Source organism: Sabethes cyaneus, chromosome 3 (genome assembly GCF_943734655.1).
Source record: "Sabethes cyaneus chromosome 3, idSabCyanKW18_F2, whole genome shotgun sequence".
NCBI classification, from domain to species: Eukaryota; Metazoa; Arthropoda; class Insecta; order Diptera; family Culicidae; genus Sabethes; species Sabethes cyaneus.
Window position 1 is genome coordinate 56,709,689 of NC_071355.1, and position 25,411 is coordinate 56,735,099.

The window sequence follows — 25,411 nt, forward strand, 5'->3', positions numbered from 1 at the left end:
GTGTGCAGATTTTCGCAGTTTATTTTTAACTCGAAAATTCGAGTAGCCGGAAAACAGCTCGATTTTTTTGGTTTTCGAGCAGTTGCAGACATTTTTTTTAGAAAATTGGCATCTTAGGGATGCCATTAGAGATGATCGGGTAGCGGAAAATTTGCCCGACGCCCGCACCCGTACCCGTACCCGCCAGGTTCGAGTCGGGTTCGGGTATTGAAAAAAAATAATTTGCGGGTTCGGGTCGGGTACGGGTTCTTAATTTTTGTTTTTGAAACCTGGTACGGGTCGGGTCGGGTATCTCTATTGACCACATTTAACACTAAAGATGGTCGGGTACCCGGGCCCGTCCCGTACCCATCGGGTTGCGGTCGGGTTCGGGTCTCAAAAATAATAAACTTGCGGGTTAGGGTCGGGTACGGGTTTTTAATTTTTTTCTTGAACAGGTACGGGTCGGGTTCGGGTATTCAAATTTTTATACCCGACCATCTCTAGATGCCATATTGACATTTCCTTCTTTCCGAGTTTTAAGCAAAATTTCAATTTGAATTTTTGACTGTGCAACCGGTGCAAATGCAACTGCAAGTGCAACCCTAAACACACACACTCACGCAATAACACCACTTGTCAAAAATTTTCGCCGAGTGTAGACGTTGTCGTTTTCTCTGAGTGAAAAATTGTGCAAATTTCATTGAAATTATCGTATAAACTTCGTTAAAAGCTGTGATTTTCCCATCCTATCTTGTAAACGATGGGGGATTCACTGGAAACCACTGTCCTGGGCAGCTTGGGCAGTGATCCGCCGCAATCGGTGGATGCTGAATCAGTCGCCATTATGGACTACGACGGCTTCACCAATTACATTCGTAAGGCGGTGACCATTCTACTGCCGGAGGAAGATGTCGTTCCGATGCCGCTGAATGCTGCCCTTGAGGATCCGGTAAATCAGGACTGCATCCGCAAGTTTCTTTCCGATCCGCAAACGCAGGCTTTGTACATCCAACGGTCCTGTTTCAAGGGTGAGCTTTCTCTTTTTTTTTTGCAATATGGCGTTCGGGAATGCACCGTTATCTATTGGTATGTAGCTGGATGAGTCATCACAATGATCTCAGTTCGTTGCTGCTGAAGAAAACATTCGAAATCGATAATTTGGGACTTGTGTTTTGGTTTGGTAGCATCGAAGAAAAAAACAATGAATTTAAAATAATATTTTTTATTCGTCCGGCTTACTGTCAATTAAAGAAATGCACCTTATGTTTTTTTAAATTAAGTACATTGTATAATGAACAAAATAAATAAATTGGAACCTACCCTGTTCAATATTTTAGATGATGAAAATGAGCCGCCAACGGAAGGTGAGGAGGAGAAGGATGCTGTCTCGTACTATATCAGCAACGATGTGCACTTCACAAACCAGCGCATGGCTTCGCTGGTGTGCATCAAACGAAGTGCCGTCATAGAAGCGGATAAATCTATTCTGTCGCAGATTCGGGTGATCAACTTTTCCGAAGGTTCGCCATACGAAACACTGCACTCATTCATCAGCAAGACTCTGGCTCCGTACTTCAAAAGTTATGTTAAGGAGTCAGGTCGTGCCGATCGTGATGGCGATAAAATGGCTCCTTCGGTGGAGAAAAAGCTCGCCGAGCTGGAAATGGGTTTGCTGCATTTGCAGCAAAACATTGACATTCCGGAAGTTACATTAAATATCAACGGAACGGTTGCACAAGTTGTGAAAAAATGCGCTGACGAAGGACGAAAGGCTAAGATTACCGACTTTGGAGATAAAGTGGAAGATTCTACTTTTTTGAATACCTTGCAAAATGGAGTTAATCGATGGATTAAAGAAATTCAGAAAGTTACTAAACTGGATCGCGATCCTTCATCGGGAACTGCACTACAGGAGATCTCGTTCTGGCTAAATCTAGAGCGTGCCCTGCATCGAATTCAAGAAAAACGAGAATCTCCGGAGGTCGCTCTTACATTAAACATTCTGAAACATGGCAAACGATTCCACGCAACCGTGTCATTCGACACTGATACTGGACTGAAACAGACCCTGGCAATGGTGGCCGACTACAACCCTCTGATGAAAGATTTTCCGATCAACGATTTGCTATCTGCTACTGAGTTGGACAAAATCCGTCAAGCTGTTCAATCGATTTTCAACCACTTGCGTAAAATTCGAAGCACCAAGTATCCAATTCAGCGTTGTCTTCGGTTGATCGAGGCGATTTCCAGAGATCTCAGTCAGCAATTGCTCAAAGTCCTGGGAACCCGTCGTTTGATGCATATTCCATTCGATGAATTTGAACGTGTAATGAATCAATGCTTTGAAGTATTCAGCTGCTGGGATGATGAGTACGACAAACTGCAGGGCATCCTGCGAGACATCGTTAAAAAGAAGCGTGATGAGCACATTAAAATGGTTTGGCGCATTGCACCGGCACATAAAAAGTTGCAGCAACGCATGGAGCACATGCGTAAGTTCCGTCGCCAGCATGAACAGCTTCGGACAGTAATTGTTCGTGTTCTGCGCCCGGCTAGGCAACCTTCCGGAATAAATGGTGCCGGAGATGCAGCCAACGTAGACGCAAAACAACCGTACAGTCTTGATAGTGCCGATGCTAATGCAATCGAAGAGGTAAATCTGGCCTACGAGAACGTGAAGGAGATCGAGTGTTTGGATATTTCCAAGGAAGGCTCGGAAGCGTGGGATGCCGCTATCAAGCGGTACGAAGAAAGGATTGACCGTGTAGAAACACGCATTACGGCACATCTGCGCGATCAACTTGGAACGGCTAAAAATGCCAACGAGATGTTCCGTATCTTTTCGCGCTTCAATGCGCTGTTTGTCAGACCGCACATTCGTGGTGCAATTCGTGAATATCAAACACAACTGATTCAACGTGTGAAGGATGATATAGAAGCTTTGCATGAGAAGTTCAAGGTTGGTTTTGTGCATTAGATTTTCCTAATGTTTTCTAAACATGTTCTCATTTTAGGTTCAATACCCTCAAAGCAAAAGTTGTCGTTTGTCGGTGGTACGCGATTTGCCACCAGTCGCTGGTTCCATCATCTGGGCCCGTCAAATCGATAACCAACTGACCATGTATTTGAAGCGCGTCGAAGACGTCCTCGGCAAGGGTTGGGAGTCGCATATCGAAGGGCAGAAGTTGAAAGCCGATGGAGACAGCTTCCGTGCCAAACTGTCCACGGCGGAAGTCTTTCAAGAATGGGCTCGCAAAGTACAGGAACGTAATACTGGCATTACCGGTCGAATCTTCCTCATTGAATCGACCCGTTCCCGTACCGGCAGGGGTAACACGCTACGTTTGAGAGTTAATTTCTTGCCGGAAATTATCACTCTCTACAAGGAAGTACGCAATTTGAAGAGCTTGGGATTCCGCGTTCCGCTGGCAATTGTCAACAAAGCGCACCAGGCGAATCAACTGTATCCGTTCGCGATTTCCCTGATTGAAAGTGTTCGTACCTACGAACGTACGCTGGAAAAGGTAAGTTGAATTTTTCTACCCCAACATCAGGAAATCATATACCTAACACAATCACACTACAAAAAAGTGGTCATCAACACCAAAATGTGAGATTTTTTCATCACTCGTCAAATCGCATTGTTAGTTAGTTTACAAAAAGTTGACACTTTATCTGTAATACGTTTTGGATTTCCCTCACATCGTAAGAGATTTGAAAACACCTCTTTTCTTACACCATTACACATTATTGCTACAACCAGAACCGTATTGTACAACGATATTATTTTTCCATGCAGCTAACAAATAGGAGTTTAGCACAGAATTCAGTATTCAAGGTAGAAATAGTTAAACAATAGCATTGGTTTATTCAGCGGATTGGGCAACTTGCTTATTATATTTTAGTCCCTATATATGTACCCATGTACTGGCTTTTTTTCGTTGCTGTCTCAAGTACAAAACAAAAGAATGCTTTAAATCGGCAATTAGTTACGATTTTGCATATTTTTCGTTCAATCATGCTTTCGATATTTACCCACCTATATAATTTTGTTTATAAAATGCTGTAAAATGGGTCGCTTTCTGTAATACCTAGTGCCGTCAGTGAATTTTGATTGTTCTGACATGGATTAAAATTTGCATCGAGCTATTCTAAATGACCTTTTCTAAATTTTTAAACCTAATGTAATGCAAATTTTGATCCAAATTTGGTTAAATCAAATAGTTTCCGAATTCAATCGAATAGAACCTTGCGTACTCATTTCAAGCCATATTTAAATATATATATTATATTAAGGCATATTAGTATACACACAGCTCAAATTATACAAAATATACTATTTAAAATATTTATATTCAGACGTCACCTTCAGCTTAGGATACATTTTACAGGAAAAAACAAACAGACCATTAATTTCGATAAATCTTTATTAAAAATTTTAAAGTACATTTTAGAGGAACGTTTTCGCAAATATTAACAAAGCGCGTATATTATTTGCCCTCGGAAAAAAGTAGGAGAGAAATAAATATTTTTACCAGATCGTGCCCATCTTACCAAAGATGGAGGGTTCATTGGCGTAGCGATCCTCATCCTGTTCTGTACCGTACCGACTGAACCGTTAGCGAAGTCCTTCGTCGGCGAGTACCAAGCTGGCTTTCGTGACGGTCGCTCCACGATGGACCGTGCCAGGAGTAGAACTTGTAGACTCATAATCTTTTTGTAGACTTTAAAACGGCGTACGATTCAGCCAAAAAAAATTTGATCAGGCTGATGCGTGCGACGCTGGATGGGTCAAAATCATGTGTCAGAATAGTGAATTAGCAGCCCCTTTCGTGACGTTTGATGGACTGAAGCAAGGGGATGCACTTTCTAGCCTGCTATTTAACATTACCTTGGAACTTGCAAAATGAAAAACAAACATGGAAAGGAACGGGACTATTATCACAAAATCTCATATGGTTCTTGGTTTTGCGGTTGACGTCGACATTATAGGAATCAACCGTAGAGTAATGGAAGAGGTCCTTAGGCCTTTTAAACGGGAAGCAACGAAATTAAGACCCCTATTTACTGTAAGCCACGTCAAGGTGTCGCATCACTATTAATATGAGTGATTTCCACTTGTTGACTAATGACATTGTCCCAATAAGGTATTATATAACGAATAAAGTTAATTACCTTATTGGGAGAATTTGTCCACACAACTGAGGGTTGTATTAAACCCTCACTAAAGAATTTGCTCCTTCTATGATAAAGTACTAGGCAGTTACAAAGCAGATGTTCCGCATTTTCGCTATCTAGGTTACTAAAACGACAAGGGTCATCTTCCAGTTTGCCTATCTGTTTTAAGTGATAGTTACTTGAGCAGTGGCCCGTTACTAAGCCGCAGAAAGTACGTAAATCTTTTTAAGATAGACTAAGAAGTCTCTGAGTTACTGTTTTGTCAGGTGACCCCCACAAACACTCTGGTAGTATATTCGATGTTCAGTAGTTCCATCAAGAAGATTTCGTGTGCAAGGTGTGTTCCATCTCTTGCAGGTGACTACAGTACATAAGGTTAGCTTTTTCGAATTATTCGAATCATCGTTCGCCATTTGTTCATAAAAATTCAATCTAATTTGTGCTTCTACAAAAACTATTGAGCAAATCCTGATTGTAAGTTCATATTTTGGTACAATCCTCACTTTATTTGTTAATATTTGCCGATATGTTCTCTTAGAAAATTCTAAGGAATTCATGGTTATTTAAAGTAGACTCAAATTGACTTACAGCTGACGGTTGACCTTTGAAACTTCGCTTCAAATTGCAGCTTAGCCATTTATATCTCACGCTTACGTGCACCTGTGTCTACCATCATCAATCCATATTGTGCACGAACTGTTGAATGTTTCCGGCTTATTTTAAAGAAACCAACAAAAGAATAGTATGCTATCAACTCATTCTAATATATTTTTTTCTCTTCTCCTTTTAATATTTTATCCCACCGAACGGCACAACAGATCGAAGACCGTGCCAGTATCATTCCGCTTGTTGCCGGCTTACGCAAGGAGGTGCTGGCTCTGATCTCCGAAGGAATCGCTCTGGTTTGGGAAAGCTACAAGCTTGATCCGTACGTTCAGCGGCTGTCGGAAAACGTTACCTCCTTCCAGGAGAAGGTTGAAGATTTGCTAGTTGTAGAAGAACAGTTGGATGTTGATGTGCGCTCGCTCGAAACGTGCCCATACAGTGCCGCCACTTTTGCCGATATTCTGTCCAAAATTCAACACGCCGTCGACGATCTTTCACTGAAGCAGTACTCCAACTTGCACGTTTGGGTCGCCCGGCTGGATGAAGAAGTCGAGAAAAAACTGGCTGCTCGCTTGCAAGCTGGCATTCAAGCTTGGACCGATGCATTGACTGGTAACAAGAAAGAACTGGATTTGTCGATGGATACGGATGCTCCGGCACAGCCGACCATTAAACCGGGTGGCGATCCGCAAATCCAGAAGGCGATACACGAGATTCGCATCACCAATCAGCAAATGTATCTTTATCCTTCCATTGAGGAAGCCCGTTTCCAGATCATGCAACAGTTGTTTGCTTGGGAGGCCATTGTGACATCGCAAACACGGCTGCAAAGTTCCCGCTACCAGGTAGGACTCGACAAACCCGTTTCTCAGACATACAGAAACCTGTTGACCAAGTTGCCTGGCGGTTCGGATCCGTTGGAGGGCGCTTACGGAGCAATTGAAAATCAAATTTCCGAAGTGCGCAACTACGTTGACGAATGGCTGCGTTATCAGAGCTTGTGGGACTTGCAGGCGGATATCCTATACGGACGACTTGGCGAGGATATTAATCTCTGGATCAAGTGCTTGAACGATATCAAAAAATCACGAACGACTTTCGATACTTCCGATACACGTCGGGCTTACGGACCGATTGTGATCGATTACGCCAAGGTACAAGCTAAGGTCACACTGAAGTACGATTCGTGGCACAAGGAAGCTTTGAGTAAATTTGGACAGCTGCTGGGTAACGAAATGACCACCTTCCACACCAAGGTGTCGAAGAGCCGAAGCGATTTGGAGCAGCAAAGCATTGAAGCTGCTAGCACTTCGGATGCAGTTTGTTTCATAACCTATGTGCAGTCACTGAAGAAAGAGATGCTCGTTTGGGACAAGCAGGTTGAAGTCTACCGCGAGGCACAACGCATTCTTGAGCGGCAGAGATTCCAATTCCCCAATAACTGGTTACACGTGGATAACATCGAGGGTGAATGGTCTGCTTTCAATGAAATCATGAAGCGGAAGGATTCGGCCATTCAAACACAGGTGGCTAGTTTGCAAAGCAAGATTGTTGCGGAAGATAAGGCAGTTGAAACCAGAACACTGGACTTCCTTAACGATTGGGAAAAGAATAAGCCCACCGGTGGTCGCACCCGGCCGGATGATGCTCTGCAGCAGTTGCATATTTTCGAAACTAAATTCTCGCGTCTCAAGGAGGAACGAGACAATGTGGCAAAGGCAAAGGAAGCACTGGAATTGCAAGAGTCGGCAATTCCTAACAACAGCACCGAACGAATGTCGGTTGTTTTGGAGGAATTGCAGGATTTGCGAGGAGTTTGGAGTGAACTTTCCAAGATTTGGGCTCAAATTGATGAAACTCGTGAGAAGCCGTGGCTTTCGGTGCAACCTAGAAAGCTTCGTCAGTCGCTGGAAGCGATGATGAATCAGCTTAAGGAGCTTCCGGCACGACTGCGCATGTACGAAAGCTACGAATATGTCAGGAAACTTCTGCAGACTTACATCAAAGTTAATATGATGATTGTCGAGCTTAAGTCCGATGCCCTGAAGGAGCGCCATTGGAAACAACTGACCAAGCAGCTACGCGTCAGCTGGGTGCTCTCTGACTTAACTTTGGGACAAGTTTGGGACGTGAATTTGCAGAAAAATGAGTCGATCGTGAAGGATATTATTCTGGTTGCGCAAGGAGAAATGGCGTTGGAGGAGTTCTTGAAGCAGGTTCGCGAAAGCTGGCAAAACTATGAGCTGGATTTGATCAACTACCAGAATAAATGTAGAATCATCCGTGGTTGGGACGATCTGTTCAACAAGGTTAAGGAGCATATTAATTCGGTGGCTGCGATGAAGCTGTCTCCCTACTATAAGGTATTTGAGGAGGAAGCTCTAACTTGGGAGGAGAAGTTGAATCGTATCAACTCGCTGTTCGATGTCTGGATCGATGTTCAACGTCGTTGGGTTTATCTGGAAGGTATCTTCTCGGGAAGTGCTGATATCAAGACCTTGCTGCCAGTGGAAACGTCTCGCTTCCAGAGTATCAGCTCCGAATTTCTAGGACTAATGAAGAAGGTTGCCAAATCACCGAAGGTGATCGATGTGCTGAATATCCCGGCGGTGCAGCGTTCCCTGGAACGGTTGGCCGATCTGCTTGGAAAGATACAGAAAGCTTTGGGAGAATATCTGGAGCGGGAGAGAACTTCGTTCCCAAGATTCTACTTTGTGGGCGATGAAGATTTGCTTGAAATTATCGGTAACAGCAAAAATGTGGCTCGGCTGCAGAAGCACTTTAAGAAAATGTTTGCTGGCGTTGCATCTATTTTGCTAAACGAAGATAACACCATCATCTTGGGTATTGCTTCGCGCGAAGGGGAGGAGGTCAAATTCACCAAACCTGTTTCCACTGTCGAACACCCGAAAATCAACGAATGGCTGACGCTGGTCGAGAAAGAGATGCGATTCACTTTGGCGTCCTATTTGGCGCAGGCCGTTCAGGATATTAAACAATTTAAGGATGAAATCGATACTCAAAAGTACATGGAATGGTGTGATAAGTATCAAGCACAGATCGTTGTTTTGGCAGCTCAAATTCTCTGGTCCGAGGATGTGGAAGCAGCCTTGCAGCAAGCTTCCGACAGTCCAAACAATAAATCTCCCCTAAATCGTGTGTTGGCGACCGTTGAAGCTACACTGAACGTCCTAGCAGACTCGGTTCTACAAGAACAACCAGCTTTGCGTCGTAAGAAGCTCGAACATTTGATTAACGAATTTGTCCACAAGCGTACCGTCACTCGTCGTTTGATCGCCCATGGAGTTAACAATCCAAAATCTTTCCACTGGCTTTGTGAAATGCGTTTCTACTTTGATCCTCGTCAAACGGAAGTTTTACAGCAACTCACGATCCACATGGCAAACGCTCGTTTCTACTATGGCTTCGAGTATTTGGGAGTTCAGGATCGACTGGTACAGACCCCGCTAACCGATCGCTGCTACCTAACGATGACGCAGGCACTCGAATCGCGGCTTGGAGGTTCCCCGTTCGGTCCAGCCGGTACGGGTAAGACTGAATCGGTGAAAGCGCTCGGTAATCAGTTGGGTCGTTTCGTGCTCGTGTTCAATTGCGATGAAACGTTCGATTTCCAAGCGATGGGACGCATCTTTGTTGGCCTTTGCCAAGTTGGAGCATGGGGATGCTTCGATGAATTCAACCGTCTGGAAGAACGGATGCTGTCAGCCGTATCGCAGCAGATTCAAACCATCCAAGAGGCTCTCAAATCTCAGCAGGACAGTCTAAAGGACGCCCAAAGCATTACCGTCGAGTTGGTTGGAAAGCAGGTCCGCGTATCCACCGATATGGCTATCTTTATTACCATGAATCCAGGCTATGCTGGACGTTCCAATCTGCCGGATAATTTGAAGAAACTTTTCCGCTCGCTAGCGATGACAACTCCAGACCGGCAGCTGATTGCCGAGGTTATGCTTTTCAGTCAGGGTTTCCGAACTGCGGAGAAATTAGCCTGCAAAATTGTTCCGTTCTTCAAACTTTGCGACGAACAGCTGTCCAACCAATCTCACTACGACTTTGGGCTGCGTGCGCTAAAGTCCGTGCTGGTGTCGGCCGGTAATGTGAAACGCGATCGTATTATGAGAATCAAGGAACAGAAAAAGCAAAGTGGCGAGGAAAATATCGATGAAGCTTCGATCGCGGAGAATTTGCCGGAGCAGGAAATTCTGATTCAGTCCGTTTGCGAGACTATGGTTCCCAAGCTGGTAGCGGAGGATATTCCGCTGCTGTTCTCTTTGTTGAGTGATGTATTCCCCAATGTTGGTTATACCCGTGCCGAAATGAAAGGATTGAAGGATGAAATCCGAAAGGTGTGCGCCGAAGAGTATCTGGTTTGCGGCGAAGGTGACGAGCAAGGTGGTGCATGGATGGAAAAGGTAAGAGTTTTTTTTCGTTTTGTTACTGTTACTGACATCAACATATTAACAATCGTTTAAAATTACTGAAAAACATATCTCTTCCTACTAATAATATGTAATTGGAACGAATTTCTTTTTCTAACTTTTCTCCACTAACTTCAAAACTAAATTGCTACTAAACCAAAAAAGGGATTTGGCGAAACTTGGGTAGACAAAGTGAGTCTGCGTGTCTTTAATATTGGTTTTTATGTGTGTCGTGTCGTTTGTCTGTTTGTTCTCTTTTTCTTGCGCTCTCTGAATTCAACGCAAATACAGCACTAATCGTCATGTCATGTTTCCCACCCCATTAGGTTCTGCAACTGTATCAAATTTCCAACCTCAACCATGGTTTAATGATGGTTGGTCCGTCTGGTTCTGGAAAATCGACCGCTTGGCGGGTGCTTCTGAAAGCCTTGGAACGTTACGAGGGCACTGAAGGTGTTGCTCATGTTATCGACCCGAAGGCAATCTCAAAGGAAGCGTTGTACGGTGTGCTGGATCCAAATACACGCGAATGGACCGACGGATTGTTCACACACATTTTGCGTAAAATCATTGATAATGTGCGTGGAGAAATTAACAAACGCCAATGGATTATCTTTGATGGTGACGTAGACCCGGAGTGGGTTGAAAATCTTAACTCGGTGTTGGACGACAACAAACTGTTGACTCTACCGAATGGTGAGCGACTTTCGCTCCCTCCTAACGTGCGAATCATGTTTGAAGTTCAGGACTTGAAGTATGCCACGCTGGCCACCGTATCTCGATGTGGTATGGTTTGGTTCTCGGAGGATGTTCTGTCAACGGAAATGATCTTCGAAAATTATATGGCTCGTTTGAAGAATATTCCACTGGAAGATGGAGAGGAGGAGAGTTTCACCCAGGCAAAGGCAAACGATAAGGATGACGAATTGACTCCAGCGTTGCAAACTCAAAGAGAAATTGCTTCTTTGCTTCAGCCTTACTTCACATCAGATGGGTTGGTCGTGCGCTGTCTGGAATATGCCATGGCACAGGAACACATCATGGATTTCACGCGTCTACGAGCACTCAGTTCTCTGTTTTCTATGCTTAATCAAGGTGCACGGAACGTGCTGAATTTCAATCAACAACATCCCGATTTCCCGGTCCCGCCAGAACAGCTTGAACAGTACATTCCTAAGCTACTGATCTACTCGCTTCTCTGGTCGTTTGCTGGCGACGCAAAACTGAAAGTTCGTTCCGACCTCGGTGATTTCCTACGCAGTGTCACTACTGTCGCACTGCCGGCACAATCTGGCAACCCGATAGTCGATTTCGAAGTCAACATACAAGGAGATTGGGTTCCGTGGTCCAACAAGGTACCAGTTATCGAGGTTGAAACCCACAAGGTTGCTGCTCCGGATGTTGTCGTCCCCACACTTGACACTGTGCGTCACGAGTCGCTGCTATATACTTGGTTGGCCGAACATAAACCACTGGTTCTCTGTGGTCCACCAGGTTCCGGTAAGACGATGACTCTATTTTCGGCTCTACGCGCACTTCCCGACATGGAAGTGGTCGGATTGAACTTTTCTTCCGCAACCACTCCGGAGCTGTTGCTGAAGACCTTCGATCACTACTGTGAATACCGAAAAACACCTAATGGAGTTGTGCTAGCTCCTGTCCAGCTAGGCAAGTGGCTGGTTCTTTTCTGCGATGAAATCAATCTTCCAGATATGGATTGCTACGGTACACAGCGTGTCATTTCCTTCCTCCGACAGTTGGTTGAACACCGTGGTTTCTATCGGGCTGGAGATCAGTCTTGGGTAACGCTCGAACGTATCCAGTTCGTCGGAGCTTGTAATCCACCAACCGATCCAGGTCGTAAGCCTCTTTCGCATCGCTTCCTGCGTCACGTTCCAATTATCTACGTCGACTATCCTGGCGAAACATCACTCAAGCAGATTTACGGTACCTTCAGTCGTGCTATGTTGCGTCTGATGCCGAATCTCCGTGGTTACGCCGAACCACTCACCAACGCAATGGTGGAATTCTACTTGGCCTCACAGGATCGATTCACGCAGGACATGCAACCGCACTACGTCTATTCGCCGCGTGAAATGACCCGCTGGGTTCGAGGTATCTGCGAAGCCATCCGCCCGCTGGACAATCTACCTGTCGAAGGACTGGTTCGTTTGTGGGCTCACGAAGCGTTGCGTTTATTCCAGGATCGTCTGGTTGAAGAATCCGAACGTCGATGGACTAACGAAAATATTGATCTCGTAGCAATGAAGCACTTCCCCAGTGTCGATCGCGAAAAGGCCCTTGAACGACCAATTCTGTACAGTAATTGGTTGTCCAAAGATTACATGCCCGTTAATCGTGTGGAATTGCGAGATTACGTCAAGGCTCGTTTGAAGGTGTTCTACGAGGAAGAACTGGACGTTCCCTTGGTGTTGTTTGATGAAGTACTAGAACATGTGCTGAGAATCGACCGTATTTTCCGTCAACCGCAAGGACATTTACTGTTGATCGGTGTTTCAGGAGCCGGTAAAACAACCCTCTCCCGTTTCGTTGCCTGGATGAATGGGTTGTCCATCTTCCAAATTAAGGTACACAACAAGTACACGAGCGAGGATTTTGATGAGGATCTGCGATGCGTTTTGAGACGAGCCGGTTGCAAAGACGAAAAAATCGCCTTCATTCTTGATGAATCCAACGTGCTGGACTCCGGTTTTCTGGAACGAATGAATACCCTACTTGCGAACGGTGAAGTCCCTGGATTATTCGAAGGTGACGAGTACACCACCCTCATGACACAGTGCAAAGAGGGCGCTCAACGCGAAGGACTGATGCTTGATTCAAGCGATGAACTCTATAAATGGTTTACCCAGCAAGTAATGCGCAATCTGCATGTGGTATTCACAATGAACCCTTCGACCGATGGTCTAAAAGACCGTGCAGCAACATCCCCTGCTCTGTTCAATCGATGCGTACTGAACTGGTTCGGTGACTGGTCAGACTCAGCTCTGTTCCAAGTGGGCAAAGAATTCACGGTGCGAGTTGATCTTGATAAACCGACCTGGACTGCTTCAGACTTCTTCCCGGCAGCTTGTCCATTGATCAGCAACACCCCATCGCATCGCGAAGCAGTAATTAACGCATGTGTTTATGTTCACCAAACCCTGCACAAGGCAAATGCACGCCTGGCGAAACGTGGAGGACGAACGATGGCCATAACACCACGGCACTATCTAGACTTTATTCATCACTTTGTTAAACTATACTCGGAGAAGCGCAGCGATCTAGAGGAACAGCAGCTGCATCTGAACGTTGGTCTCAATAAGATTGCAGAAACTGTAGAACAGGTGAGTTTGAGCATAGTCAACTTAATAGCTCACACTGTTTAAACAAAACGTTTGATTTTCAGGTAGAAGAAATGCAAAAATCTCTCGCCGTCAAATCTCAAGAACTGCAAGCAAAGAATGATGCAGCCAACGCTAAACTGAAGCAGATGTTCAAAGATCAACAGGAAGCGGAAAAGAAAAAGGTCCAATCGCAAGAAATTCAACAACAGTTGGCCGAACAAACCATCAAAATCGAAGAGAAACGCAAGGACGTCATGGCTGATTTGGCCCAGGTCGAACCAGCGGTTATTGATGCTCAAGCCGGTAAGTACTATTCTTTTTTTCTTCGCCTAAATGCACACTTTTTAGCAATTCAACTATCATTTTGTGAGTAGCTGTTAGCAACATTAAAAAGAAACAGCTGGCCGAGGTACGAACAATGGCCAACCCGCCGGGTCCGGTTAAACTGGCGCTGGAATCAGTATGTCTACTGCTTGGAGAAGACGACCGCGGTGGCGACTGGAAAGCCATTCGCCAGATTTTGGTGAAAGACAGCTTTATTACGTCGATTGTCAAATTCGACACGTCTCAAATTACGTAATTATCGTTCACAGAACCGCTAACTCCACATATATAGGAGGCTCAAATAATCAAATAAGTGTTAGCGATAAATGTTAGCTAATAACGCTGAACCAGTCTAACTCCAAAATGCAGTGTAGCTTTACGTAATGTTACTCTGAACGTTATTACCATGTGTAATCCAAATAACTTCGGCACGAATGCGGAATGCGGACCGAACAAATAATCGTCTATATATCAATATTCAATTGTTCATAAAAATTACACTCATCCTATTTCGTGATCTCACCAACAAGCAAACTAAACGAAAGTATTTATTTTCTTCTTTTTTCTTTCCATTTGTTTCTCTTACGCGGCTAACATCCAACAATCATACTCAACTAAATTGTTCGCTAACCAAACTGCAATTTTCACGCATCCACTACGCACCCATCACATATATTATACCCCCACATATATTATTCCACTTACCAAAAAAAACAATAACTAAAACCCTACAGCGGTCAAATCGATCAAGAAGCAACACCTGGTGGAGGTACGCTCGATGGCTAACCCACCGGCCGTCGTCAAGCTGGCGCTGGAATCAATCTGCCTGCTACTGGGAGAGAATGCATCCGACTGGAAGTCGATCCGTGCCGTGATCATGCGGGAGAACTTTATCAATTCGATTGTGTCTAATTTCAGTACCGAAGACATAACGTAAGCATGATGTTTTCTCTTCTTTTTCTCCTCCTCCTCCTTCTGCCTCCTACTACAGAACCAGGGGGTTCATTTTTGTTCAGCAGTTTTGCTATTTGCTACTTTTGATTGAAGGGTTTTGTTTGAAAAGTAGTTTGTAGATAGTTGTAGGTAGTTACAATGTTTAAATGATTTTTCCAACGGTTTTATTGTTTCATACTATTTTAGTTTCCTTTTATAACTGTATGTTCTGCTGTTTGCATGCGTTTGATTTTGGCAGTGGAAAGCTCCTTTCTAAATTGTAAAACAAGGTGATGTTTCGCTAGTGTATCAATTATTCCAATAGAACACGCCTTTCAATAGTCATCACTTTTACTTGTGTTTATTGTTTATTATGAAAAAACTATACATATTTTTCCTAATGGGTAAATATTCAGTGTACTACCAGAATGTAAGGGGGCTTCGAACCAGGATCGAGAATTTGTTTCTGGTTGTTTAGAATGCAGAGTACGACATAATCACTCTAATTGAAACATGGCCTAATAAGAAGAAAAATTCTACACACTTGTTCGGTGCCAAGTACACGGTTTACCGGAACGACCGTGACCCTAGTGTTACAGGGAAAAAGAGAGGAGGTGATATTCTCATTGCGGGTTGGACCAAGATTAATTCTTCTAAGTCCGCGTCTCGAGTTAGCAATAGTGTAGAGCAGTGGTGGTCACGCGGTATAAGCATAATGCGGGCTAAATCAGATCACAATAGATCCGCGGCCCGAAATGACTTCTGATATTAGTAAAAACAACCTACAGTTCCCGTTCACCATCCATCAAACCAGTCCGCGGGTCGCAAGGACCATATTCAAGAGCCGCAGTTTGGCCATCACTGGTGTAGAGCATCTTTGGGTGAACGTGTACAAGTTCTACTGGCTTTTTATATCCTGATTCATCATAATCAAGCTTTTCCACTCCAAGCTCCGTTTTCGTTGATGTAATGGCTACGATGAACATGAAGCAAATTAATGATGTTAAAAATAACAGAAACCATATCTTAGACCTTATTTTTATTAATGCCGAGTTTGTTTCGAGATGCTCTATATCAGAGGCAGTTGAACCTCTACTTCAGACTAATTTATTTCATCCAGCTTTTGTCGATAACCTTCAGTATACTTATCCAACTGACTAGCATGACTTCACTGACGAGACTGAATTCGACTTTCATAAAGCTGATTTTGCTTCACTCAGCTCAGCCGTACTATTGGGAATCTCAACTGGTCGCAGTGATTAGATAGCAGTATTGACAACGCAGTGGAAACTTGTACCTCCCCGATGTCGCAGTTCTTCCATCGCTTCGTACTTGCTCCACGCATTCGTAGAAAATTTCCGTGGTTGAATTATCAACTTTGTGAGCTGAAACGCTTACGAGCAGTCGGACTGAGACGATATATCAACTATCGCAATCCGTTTACAAAGTGTGAATTCAATTTTCGCTAGTAGTAGTTACCAGACATTAAATCTCCATCTTAACTTAAAATATGTTCACCGGAAGGAAACAGATCTGAAGCGTAATCCCAAAACCTTTTGGCATTTGGTACAAAAGTAACTGAGTCACGCAAAGAGATCTGCAATTTGTTTGCTGACCATTTTGCTAAAGTGTTTAAAACTGACCCTATGAAAGACGTTATATCTGCCATACGTTTCTGGTAGGACAATTAATACAAATCTTAATCCCCATCGCTATGTATCAAGGCTGTTGAAGACGGATACCAAATGGACACTATATACACTGATCTTAAGGCAGTCTTCAACCGAGTTGATTACCAACTACTGTTGGCTAAAATCAATCGTTTGGGTTCTTGTTCACATTTCGATGGATGGTTGAAATCCCATCTAGTGAATCGCAAACTAAATATTGAGCTGGGTTCGTTTTACTCCTACAGCTTTACTAACAATTCCGGAGTACCTCAGGGAAGTAATCTGGTACCCCTATTGTTCTCAATATTTTTAATGATGTTTGCCTGCTTATACCTCATGCCTGCAAATTTTTGTATGCTGATGATCTGAAGATCTTTATTAAAGTTAAATCAACAGAAGACTGCTAGGAATTACAGCGGTTAGTGAAGCTGTTCGAGGACTGGTGTTGCTGGAATCGACTAGTAATTATTGTTCAGAAATTGTTGTTCGGAAATACCTTCACTCGCAAGAAATCAGTTATTGGATGAGATTACAAAATCGGCGGCTGCTCTCTTGAGAGAGTAAAAGTGGTTAATGATCTTGGAGTCTTGCTGGATTCGCAGGTTTTATTCAGAGATCATTACTCGAGCATCATTGCCAAAGCTAAAAGCAACTAAGGTTTCCTCAAAAGAGTCACCAGGGGCTTACGAGATCTATCCATACTGCCTGCGATCACTATATTACGCACTCGTCGAAACCCTTATGCAAGCTGCTGGATAAATAGAATTGAGGCTATCCAATCTCGGTTCGTAAGGTTTGCTTTAAGACTGCTTTCATGGAATGACACAATACGCCTGCCACGGTATGGGGATCGCTGTCGTTTACTCGGAATGGAGACCTTACAGCGTTGCCACAACTCAACCAGAGCTTTCTTTGTGACTAAACACTAAACTATTGCTATTAGTCTGAACATGCTACTAGCCGAATTCCTGAGATCCAGAGAGTTCTTGAGACTGAATTTTAGACGGACGGACTACGGTAGAAATGATCCACTTCATGCTATTTTTTCTGAATTGAAGAATTTTAACTTGTAAATAGTAGTAGTTTTAGTTTTAATATTTAAATTTTTGGCAAAGCCCCATTTGGAAAAAGCTGCTTTGGACATTAAGAGGGATTGAGTTACGCTATTTTCCCTTAAACTCCGGAATCAGCGACTGTATGAAGGGACATATTGTCTTGAACGCTACAGCCGGAATGGTTGCTAGACTGTGGAACCCTTCGATAACAAAGAAATAGCCAATCGTCTAGGTCTTTTGAAGAAACCAGCAAAAGATCCCATCGTAGGTATCAACGTAGGAAAAATGTTACTCTGGCCGATCCCAAGGCGAGAGACGCCGAACGTTCCCAAGCTGTCAACTGAGGAGAAGAAAACGCGAAACATTTTCTTTCCGCATACCAGTTTAATAATAATTTTCACCAGCTGAGTTTATTGTCATTCTCTGGTTTTGAAGCGCTTGCTTATGTTGGAGAAATAACTCAACCGTAATTCAGAGCTCCAAGTACAGTATGTAGATTTCATGCGGGAGTATGAATCCTCCGGCCATTGCCATGCGGTCAACGAGTCCGAAGATATAGCCAACCAACAAGTAGTACCTGCCGCGCAACATGGTATTGCGGCCATCTACGAGGTGTTTCGTTGTGTTAGACACTAGTGCAGAACCATCCCTTTCAGAACTCTACTTAAACGAAGTACTCCAAGTCGGCCTGACAGTGCAAAATTTGCATCTCATTATGCAACGATTCCACACTCTCAAAGTAGCTTTCTTCTTTTGCTCCATCGGATTCTTGATTCTCGAGAATTTTCTTTAAGGTACACAACCAATTACCATTGCGCATTCTGAAGATGTATACTAGGTCTGGAGTTCCTCAAGGAAGCAACATGGGACCTCTGCTTTTCTTTCTAGTTAACGATGTTGCGTTACTGCTGTATCTTGGCTCTTGGCTACAAGTTAGTGTAAGCGATGGCCTGAAATTGTTTGCTCCAATGTAAGATACAGACGACTGCTGCCGTTTGCAAAATTTGCTTGATTTATTTACTGACTGGTGCAAACAGAAATGACCCGTTGTAAGCATAGACAAATGTAAAATTATGAGTTTTCAAGCATTAAAACCGCGATCATTTGTGGTTACACCGTTGATGGTATTGAATTACACAGTAGACCAAGTTAGTGACCCTGGAGTCCAGCTGAACACCAAACTCACGTGTAATTTACATGTGAGTGGGTGAATTGACAAAAGTGCAACCCTTCCGGGGACCAAACGTCGACTCGGACCACTATCTCGTAGTAAGCAAGATCCGCGCCCGGTTGTCCAAAGTATTCAAATCGAAATTAACAAGGAAGATAGGACTGGAATTCGGCGGTTATAAGCGGAAGGAGTTGCTGCAAAGTACTCTCGGAAGACTGATGAGTGGATCGGTGAACAATTTGGTGAGAACCTGAACGAACCGGCTTGGCGTTGGAAACAACATTTCGATGCATTGTTGAATGATGGACATGATGGAGTGGTCAACAGAAATAGGATGACGATTGAGGATGATGGACATGCTGTGAATCCGCCAACTTTGGACGAGGTTAGAAAAGCAACGAAAGAGCTGAAAAATGGCAAATCCGCTGGAAAGGACGGCCATCCCCGCCAAACTTTTGGAAGTCGCGAGTGAGCGACTGTATTGTGCAATCTATCATGTTATACTAAAGGCATGGACTGAGGAGGAACTACCTATGGACTGATAGGAAGGCTCATAACCCTGTTTACAAAAAGGGACATCGACTCGAATGCAGCGATTACCGAGGCATTGCTCTCCTCAAGTCTACTCAATTCTCAGATTAAGGCCGTTGCAGGAAATCTTTGTTGGCGAATACCAGTGCGGTTTTTGAGAGGGACGCTCCACGACGGACCAAATGTTCACCTTGCGACAAATCCTCGATAAATTCCTGAAATTCAACTTGCAAACTCACCATTTGTTTATAGACTTCAAGGCGGCGCACAATTCAGTTAAACGAAATGAGTTGTGGCAGATTCCAAATATACCTATACAATTTGGTAGTTTCCTTGTAGCACAAAAAAGGCAAATATTCCCAGCTATTTTACAGAATATTTGAAGAATAAAGATTATCGTTCGATTGCCAATTACGTTGCCATATCTTTGGTGTTTACGGTCCACCGTAAGACGATCCCAGTTCTCAATGCGAACATTCCCACTAACAAGAAAATTCGTGCAGCAGTACCAGGTGGGCTCACGCTACTACGGATCGTATCTTCATACTTTGGCAAATCCTTCAGGCTTCAGAAATGACGGAAGCTTGTCTCACCATCCATGATGCTACGACTTACGGAAGATTGCACCATTCGCGTTTTCTTCTCGATCGTCTGATCACACACTGTCATTCAATATTAAACAGCGGGCACGAAACACCGCCCAGTTAGCTTCGGGGTACGATGCTGGCCTAACAAGCCAGTCGTCGTATGCTCGAATTTCGGCTGGGAGGTGCTGCTATGGAGTCAGTAGGATCGTTGCACTAGCCCCGTAATTGTCCTGTACTCTAATACCCGGCTGCGAAGTCTGTCGATAAAGAAGGGACAAGTTCTCAACAGGACGTTTATACGCATTTTGGGCACGAAATCCCACGGTCTTGCTATAGCCCTCTTTGAGATTTGAAAAAACTCGAGTTTTTTACCCATTCTTGGAAAAAACCTTTTTAATTGGTTTTGAACAACCATCCAAAAGATTTGGAGTCCCCGAAAGTTTTGTTGGTAAGGTTAATTTGCTTCGACTTTTTACCAGCGATTATGCCAAAAGAGCTGTTGGTACAAGACCAAACGTTAGTTTATTATATATTTTTATTTTTAAGACACTTGTGATAGAACATATGTCCCGTGGTATTGTGCATGCGCTTAAAAAAAGTCTTGTGGTTATGGCTGCTACTGTAAATATTAGGCTTAATTAACCCCGCTGCCGCTGTAGTTAACCGTCTAATCTTGCTTGAATTTCATAGCTTATCTAGTTTTTAAATGAACAATCTATTCTTCTATTGTGTAAAACAGTGACGATGTTCGCGAGAAGATGAAATCCAGATATCTCAGCAATCCGGACTATAACTTCGAGAAGGTAAACCGTGCCTCAATGGCTTGCGGTCCCATGGTGAAATGGGCCATCGCTCAGGTAATGCGCATTCAGATGTTTCTCATTATACTCCATTCATCCGAGCATCCAAATTTCTTAGGTCGAGTATGCCGACATGTTGAAGCGCGTTGAACCACTTCGCGATGAGTTAAGTTCACTGGAACGGCGCGCCGAAACCAACATCAAGCACGGTAGGGAAGTGAAGGATCTGATTGCACAGCTCGAACAGAGCATCGCTTCCTATAAGGAGGAATACGCTCAGCTCATTTCGCAGGCTCAGGCCATTAAAACCGATCTGGAAAATGTACAAGCCAAGGTGGACCGTTCAATCGCCTTGCTTAAGAGTTTGGTCATCGAACGGGAACGCTGGGAGGCAACCAGCGAAACTTTCCGCTCACAGATGTCGACCATCATCGGAGACGTACTTCTGTCAGCGGCCTTTATCGCTTATGGTGGATACTTCGATCAGCACTACCGCAGTAATCTATTCTCCACCTGGTGTCAACATCTGCAAGCGGCTAACATTCAGTTCCGGGCGGATATCGCTCGTACAGAGTATTTATCCAACCCGGATGAAAGACTGCGCTGGCAGGCAAATGCTTTGCCAACCGACGATCTGTGCACTGAAAACGCAATCATGCTGAAACGTTTCAACCGATACCCGTTGATAATCGATCCTTCCGGACAGGCCACTGAATTCATCATGAACGAATTCAAAGATAAGAAAATCACCAAAACGAGCTTCCTCGACGATTCGTTCCGTAAAAACTTGGAGTCGGCTTTGCGTTTCGGTAATCCACTTCTGGTACAGGACGTCGAGAATTACGATCCGATTTTGAACCCCGTGCTTAATCGAGAGCTGCGACGCACAGGTGGACGTGTGCTGATAACTCTTGGTGATCAGGATATTGATCTGTCGCCGTCGTTTGTGATCTTCCTGTCGACACGCGATCCAACTGTAGAGTTTCCACCGGATATTTGCTCTCGTGTCACATTTGTGAATTTCACCGTCACGAGAAGTTCACTGCAGTCTCAATGTTTGAATCAAGTTTTGAAGGCAGAACGGCCAGATATCGATGAAAAGCGGTCCGATCTGTTGAAGCTGCAGGGCGAGTTCCATCTGCGTCTTCGCCAACTGGAGAAGAGCTTGCTTCAGGCTTTGAACGATGCTAAGGGTAAGATCCTGGATGATGACTCCGTTATTACAACACTGGAAACGCTGAAGAAGGAAGCAGCTGATATTGGTCAGAAGGTCGAAGAAACCGATAAGGTTATTGCCGAAATTGAAACGGTTTCCCAACAATACCTGTCGCTATCGCAGGCTTGCAGCAACATTTACTTCACGATGGATAGCTTGAATCAAGTGCACTTCCTGTATCAATACTCGCTGAAGATGTTTTTGAACATTTTTAGCACCGTTCTACACAATAACCCAAGATTGGAAGGCAAGACTGACCATACTGGACGTTTATCTATAATTACATCCGACTTGTATCGTGTATGCTACGAACGAGTTGCTAGAGGTATGCTGCATGCCGATCGCCTAACATTCGCAATCCTGCTTTGCCGAATCCATCTGAAAGGTACAAGTGAACCTAATCTAGACCAGGAATTCAGCTTTTTCCTGCGCAACAAGGAAGGATTGGTATCGTCTTCTTATCACATCGATGGAGTTAACGCTGAACAACTCGAATCCGTCACACGCTTATCGAACCGGCTACCAATGTTCCGCAAGCTGCTAGACAAGATCAAATCCATGCCAGAACTTTCAGCCTGGTTGCAGCAGGGATCCCCGGAACAAAACGTTCCCGTACTATGGGATGAATCCAAAGCTCTGTCTTCAATTTCAGCTGCTATGCATCAGCTACTGTTGATCCAAGCCTTCAGACCGGATAGAGTTATAGCGGCCGCCCATATCTTCGTAGACACCGTACTGGGCGAGGATTTCATGCCTCAAGCCGAAAAGGAACTCGACTTTGGTGCTTGCGTCGAAAAAGAACTCACCAGCAACACACCGGCTCTGCTTTGCTCGGTGACTGGTTACGATGCTTCCTCTCGAGTGGACGACTTGGCTGCTGAATTGAACAAACAAATCACCAGCATTGCTATCGGTTCCGCTGAAGGTTTCAACCAAGCCGAACGTGTTATAAATATGGCTTGTAAATCTGGACGATGGGTGCTACTGAAGAACGTTCATTTGGCACCACAATGGTTAGTCCAATTGGAAAAGAAACTGCACTCTCTACAACCTCATTCTGGATTCCGACTTTTCCTTACGATGGAGATCAACCCGAAGGTTCCCGTTAATCTTCTGCGTGCAGGTCGTATTTTCGTGTACGAACCACCACCAGGTATTCGGGCCAATCTGTTGCGTACCTTCTCCACTGTTCCGGCGGCACGCATGATGAAACAACCTAGCGAGCGAGCTCGACTCTATTTCCTGCTATCATGGTTTCATGCCATCGTTCAGGAACGTTTACGCTACGTACCACTTGGCTGGGCCAAAAAGTACGAGTTCAACGAGTCCGATTTGCGTGTAGCCTGCGATACTTTGGATACTTGGATCGACGCAACAGCTATGGGACGTACTAATTTGCCCCCGGAGAAGGTTCCGTGGGACGCACTGGTAACATTGCTTTCGCAAAGTATTTACGGTGGTAAAATCGACAACGATTTCGATCAGCGTTTGCTCTCTTCTTTCTTGTCCAAATTGTTTACGGCGCATAGCTTTGAAGCCGAATTTGCACTGGTTGCCAACGTAGATGGAGTAGCTGGTGGACCGAATGGCCAGCGACATATCACGATGCCGGACGGAACACGCAGAGATCATTTCCTTAAGTGGATTGAATCGTTGGCCGATCGTCAGACTCCATCCTGGTTGGGTCTACCGAATAACGCGGAGAAGGTATTGCTAACTACTCGCGGAACCGATTTGATCAGCAAACTGCTGAAAATGCAACAACTGGAAGATGATGATGAGCTCGCTTACAGCAACGATGAAAGTTTGGCAACGCAAACTCGCCAAACTAGACAGGAAGATGGGCGTCCATCGTGGATGAAAACGCTGCATAACAGTGCTCTAACTTGGTTAGAGCTATTGCCGAAACAGTTAGCTACTCTAAGACGCACTGTAGAGAATATTAAAGATCCACTTTATCGATACTTTGAGCGTGAAGTTTCTTCGGGAGCGAAACTACTGCAAACAGTTGTCAGTGACCTGCAGGATGTGGTTCTAATTTGCCAAGGGGAAAAGAAGCAAACCAATTATCATCGCACAATGCTTAGCGAGTTGGTGAGAGGCATTTTGCCGGCCGGCTGGAGACGTTACACGGTGCCAGCCGGGTGCACCGTTATCCAATGGGTCACCGATTTCAGCCATCGGGTGCAACAGTTGCAGAAAGTGTCCACTCTGGTTTCCCAAGCTGGAGCCAAAGAACTACAGGTAAGTTAACAATATGAGTTCATAGTTAAGTTATAATCTAAATTACAAAATCCTTCGCAGAGCTTCCCGGTGTGGCTGGGCGGATTGTTTAACCCGGAGGCGTATATTACGGCCACTCGGCAGTGTGTTGCACAGGCTAACAGCTGGTCACTGGAGGAATTAACCTTGAACGTTACAATTACCGAAAATGGCTCCGATGGTTTCGATAATCTCAAAGATAGCAGCTTCGGTATTTCGGGTTTGAAATTGCAAGGTGCCCAGTGCAAAAACAACCAATTGCTGCTAACTTCGGCCATTATGACCGAGTTGCCATTGACACTGCTCAAGTGGACACGTATCGATGCGGAAGGAGCCCGGGCAATCAAACTTACACTTCCGGTGTATTTAAATTCAACCCGAACGGAGTTGCTGTTTACGGTGGATATGACCGTGGCACCGGGCCAGGATCCGCATAGTTTCTACGAACGTGGCGTGGCTGTTTTGTCGTCGACTGCATTAAATTAAAAAGTGCTTGCAAGGCACTGCATATATCTTAACATTGCTTGTCATATATTAATATTTACTCGGTGGCAGTTTATTACACGTTAATTAAAATATCGTATCTTATTCAAGCTTATGCAATATATAACAACGTACTCATCATAATTGTTCTGCATCAACGGTATCTATTTCATTATTTGTGAAATATTGAAACCCTTCATTCCCTTTAAGTCAAAAAATAATGTCATTCTGAACTAATTCTAATAGTTGCACCAAATGATTGTCGACTCGACATGGAAAACTGGTTGTCTAGCATTTAGAACAACCTGAAAATACCAAATGTTTTCGTTTTCTTCTTCTTTTTATATTTGATGCAGAAAATCAGCGCGAGATCCGAGAGGTTCGACATTTCATCGCAAATAAATACTTCCCTTGTTTTTTTCAATCAAGCCAGGCCGGTTCACAGTGACAATTCTTACCCGGTTTCACCCGACAGCTCGATGCACAAAAACAATCCCAGCTGGCTCCTCTCTCAGGTTCTAAGCAAACGACGTTCGAAAATGACATTGTCCACGTTTCGTGGAAATATATTTAGTACGGGGGTGATGCTTACTAGACCTTAGGATCTTATGGAGTCCGTAGTAAGCATGACTTCCGGCAAAAATACGTCTGCTTATTTCTCTACTGCAATCATTGACGTCATCAACGACCCGAGATATACGAATTCGTCCACCACACGAACTCGTCCCAGTCGACTGCCACACTATTGCCTATGCCATGCGAGCTCGATCACGTTCGGTTCCTCCTGATAACAGGTACAGTAGACTCTCAGAAAAGTTAACTCTCTGAAA

General features: G+C 44.3%; 1 protein-coding gene across 2 annotated transcripts; it reads left to right on the forward strand.

The window, feature by feature from the left end:
- The first annotated feature begins 646 nt into the window (after positions 1 to 646).
- LOC128743592 (dynein heavy chain, cytoplasmic) lies at positions 647 to 24,729 on the forward strand. Of its 2 annotated transcripts, none has more exons than XM_053840194.1 (10): positions 647 to 1,010; positions 1,320 to 2,941; positions 2,997 to 3,506; positions 5,979 to 10,199; positions 10,532 to 13,549; positions 13,612 to 13,852; positions 13,924 to 14,125; positions 20,560 to 20,677; positions 20,739 to 24,080; positions 24,141 to 24,729. In XM_053840194.1, exons 1-10 carry the CDS (start codon positions 743 to 745, stop codon positions 24,582 to 24,584), a joined length of 13,986 nt encoding a protein of 4,661 aa, XP_053696169.1. In that variant the 5' UTR covers positions 647 to 742; the 3' UTR covers positions 24,585 to 24,729. The 2 variants fall into 2 exon arrangements, with proteins under 2 accessions (XP_053696169.1, XP_053696170.1); XM_053840195.1 differs by lacking the exon at positions 13,924 to 14,125 and adding an exon at positions 14,608 to 14,806.
- Positions 24,730 to 25,411: the final 682 nt, after the last annotated feature.

Bases quoted from the DNA above. Each gene is read 5' to 3' on its own strand.
- LOC128743592 (XM_053840194.1), top strand. From the start codon at position 743: ATGGGGGATTCACTGGAAACCACTGTCCTGGGCAGCTTGGGCAGTGAT. The intron at 1,011-1,319 runs GTGAGCTTTCTC...TCAATATTTTAG, and splicing joins CCAACGGTCCTGTTTCAAGG to ATGATGAAAATGAGCCGCCA. The intron at 24,081-24,140 runs GTAAGTTAACAA...AATCCTTCGCAG, and splicing joins CTGGAGCCAAAGAACTACAG to AGCTTCCCGGTGTGGCTGGG.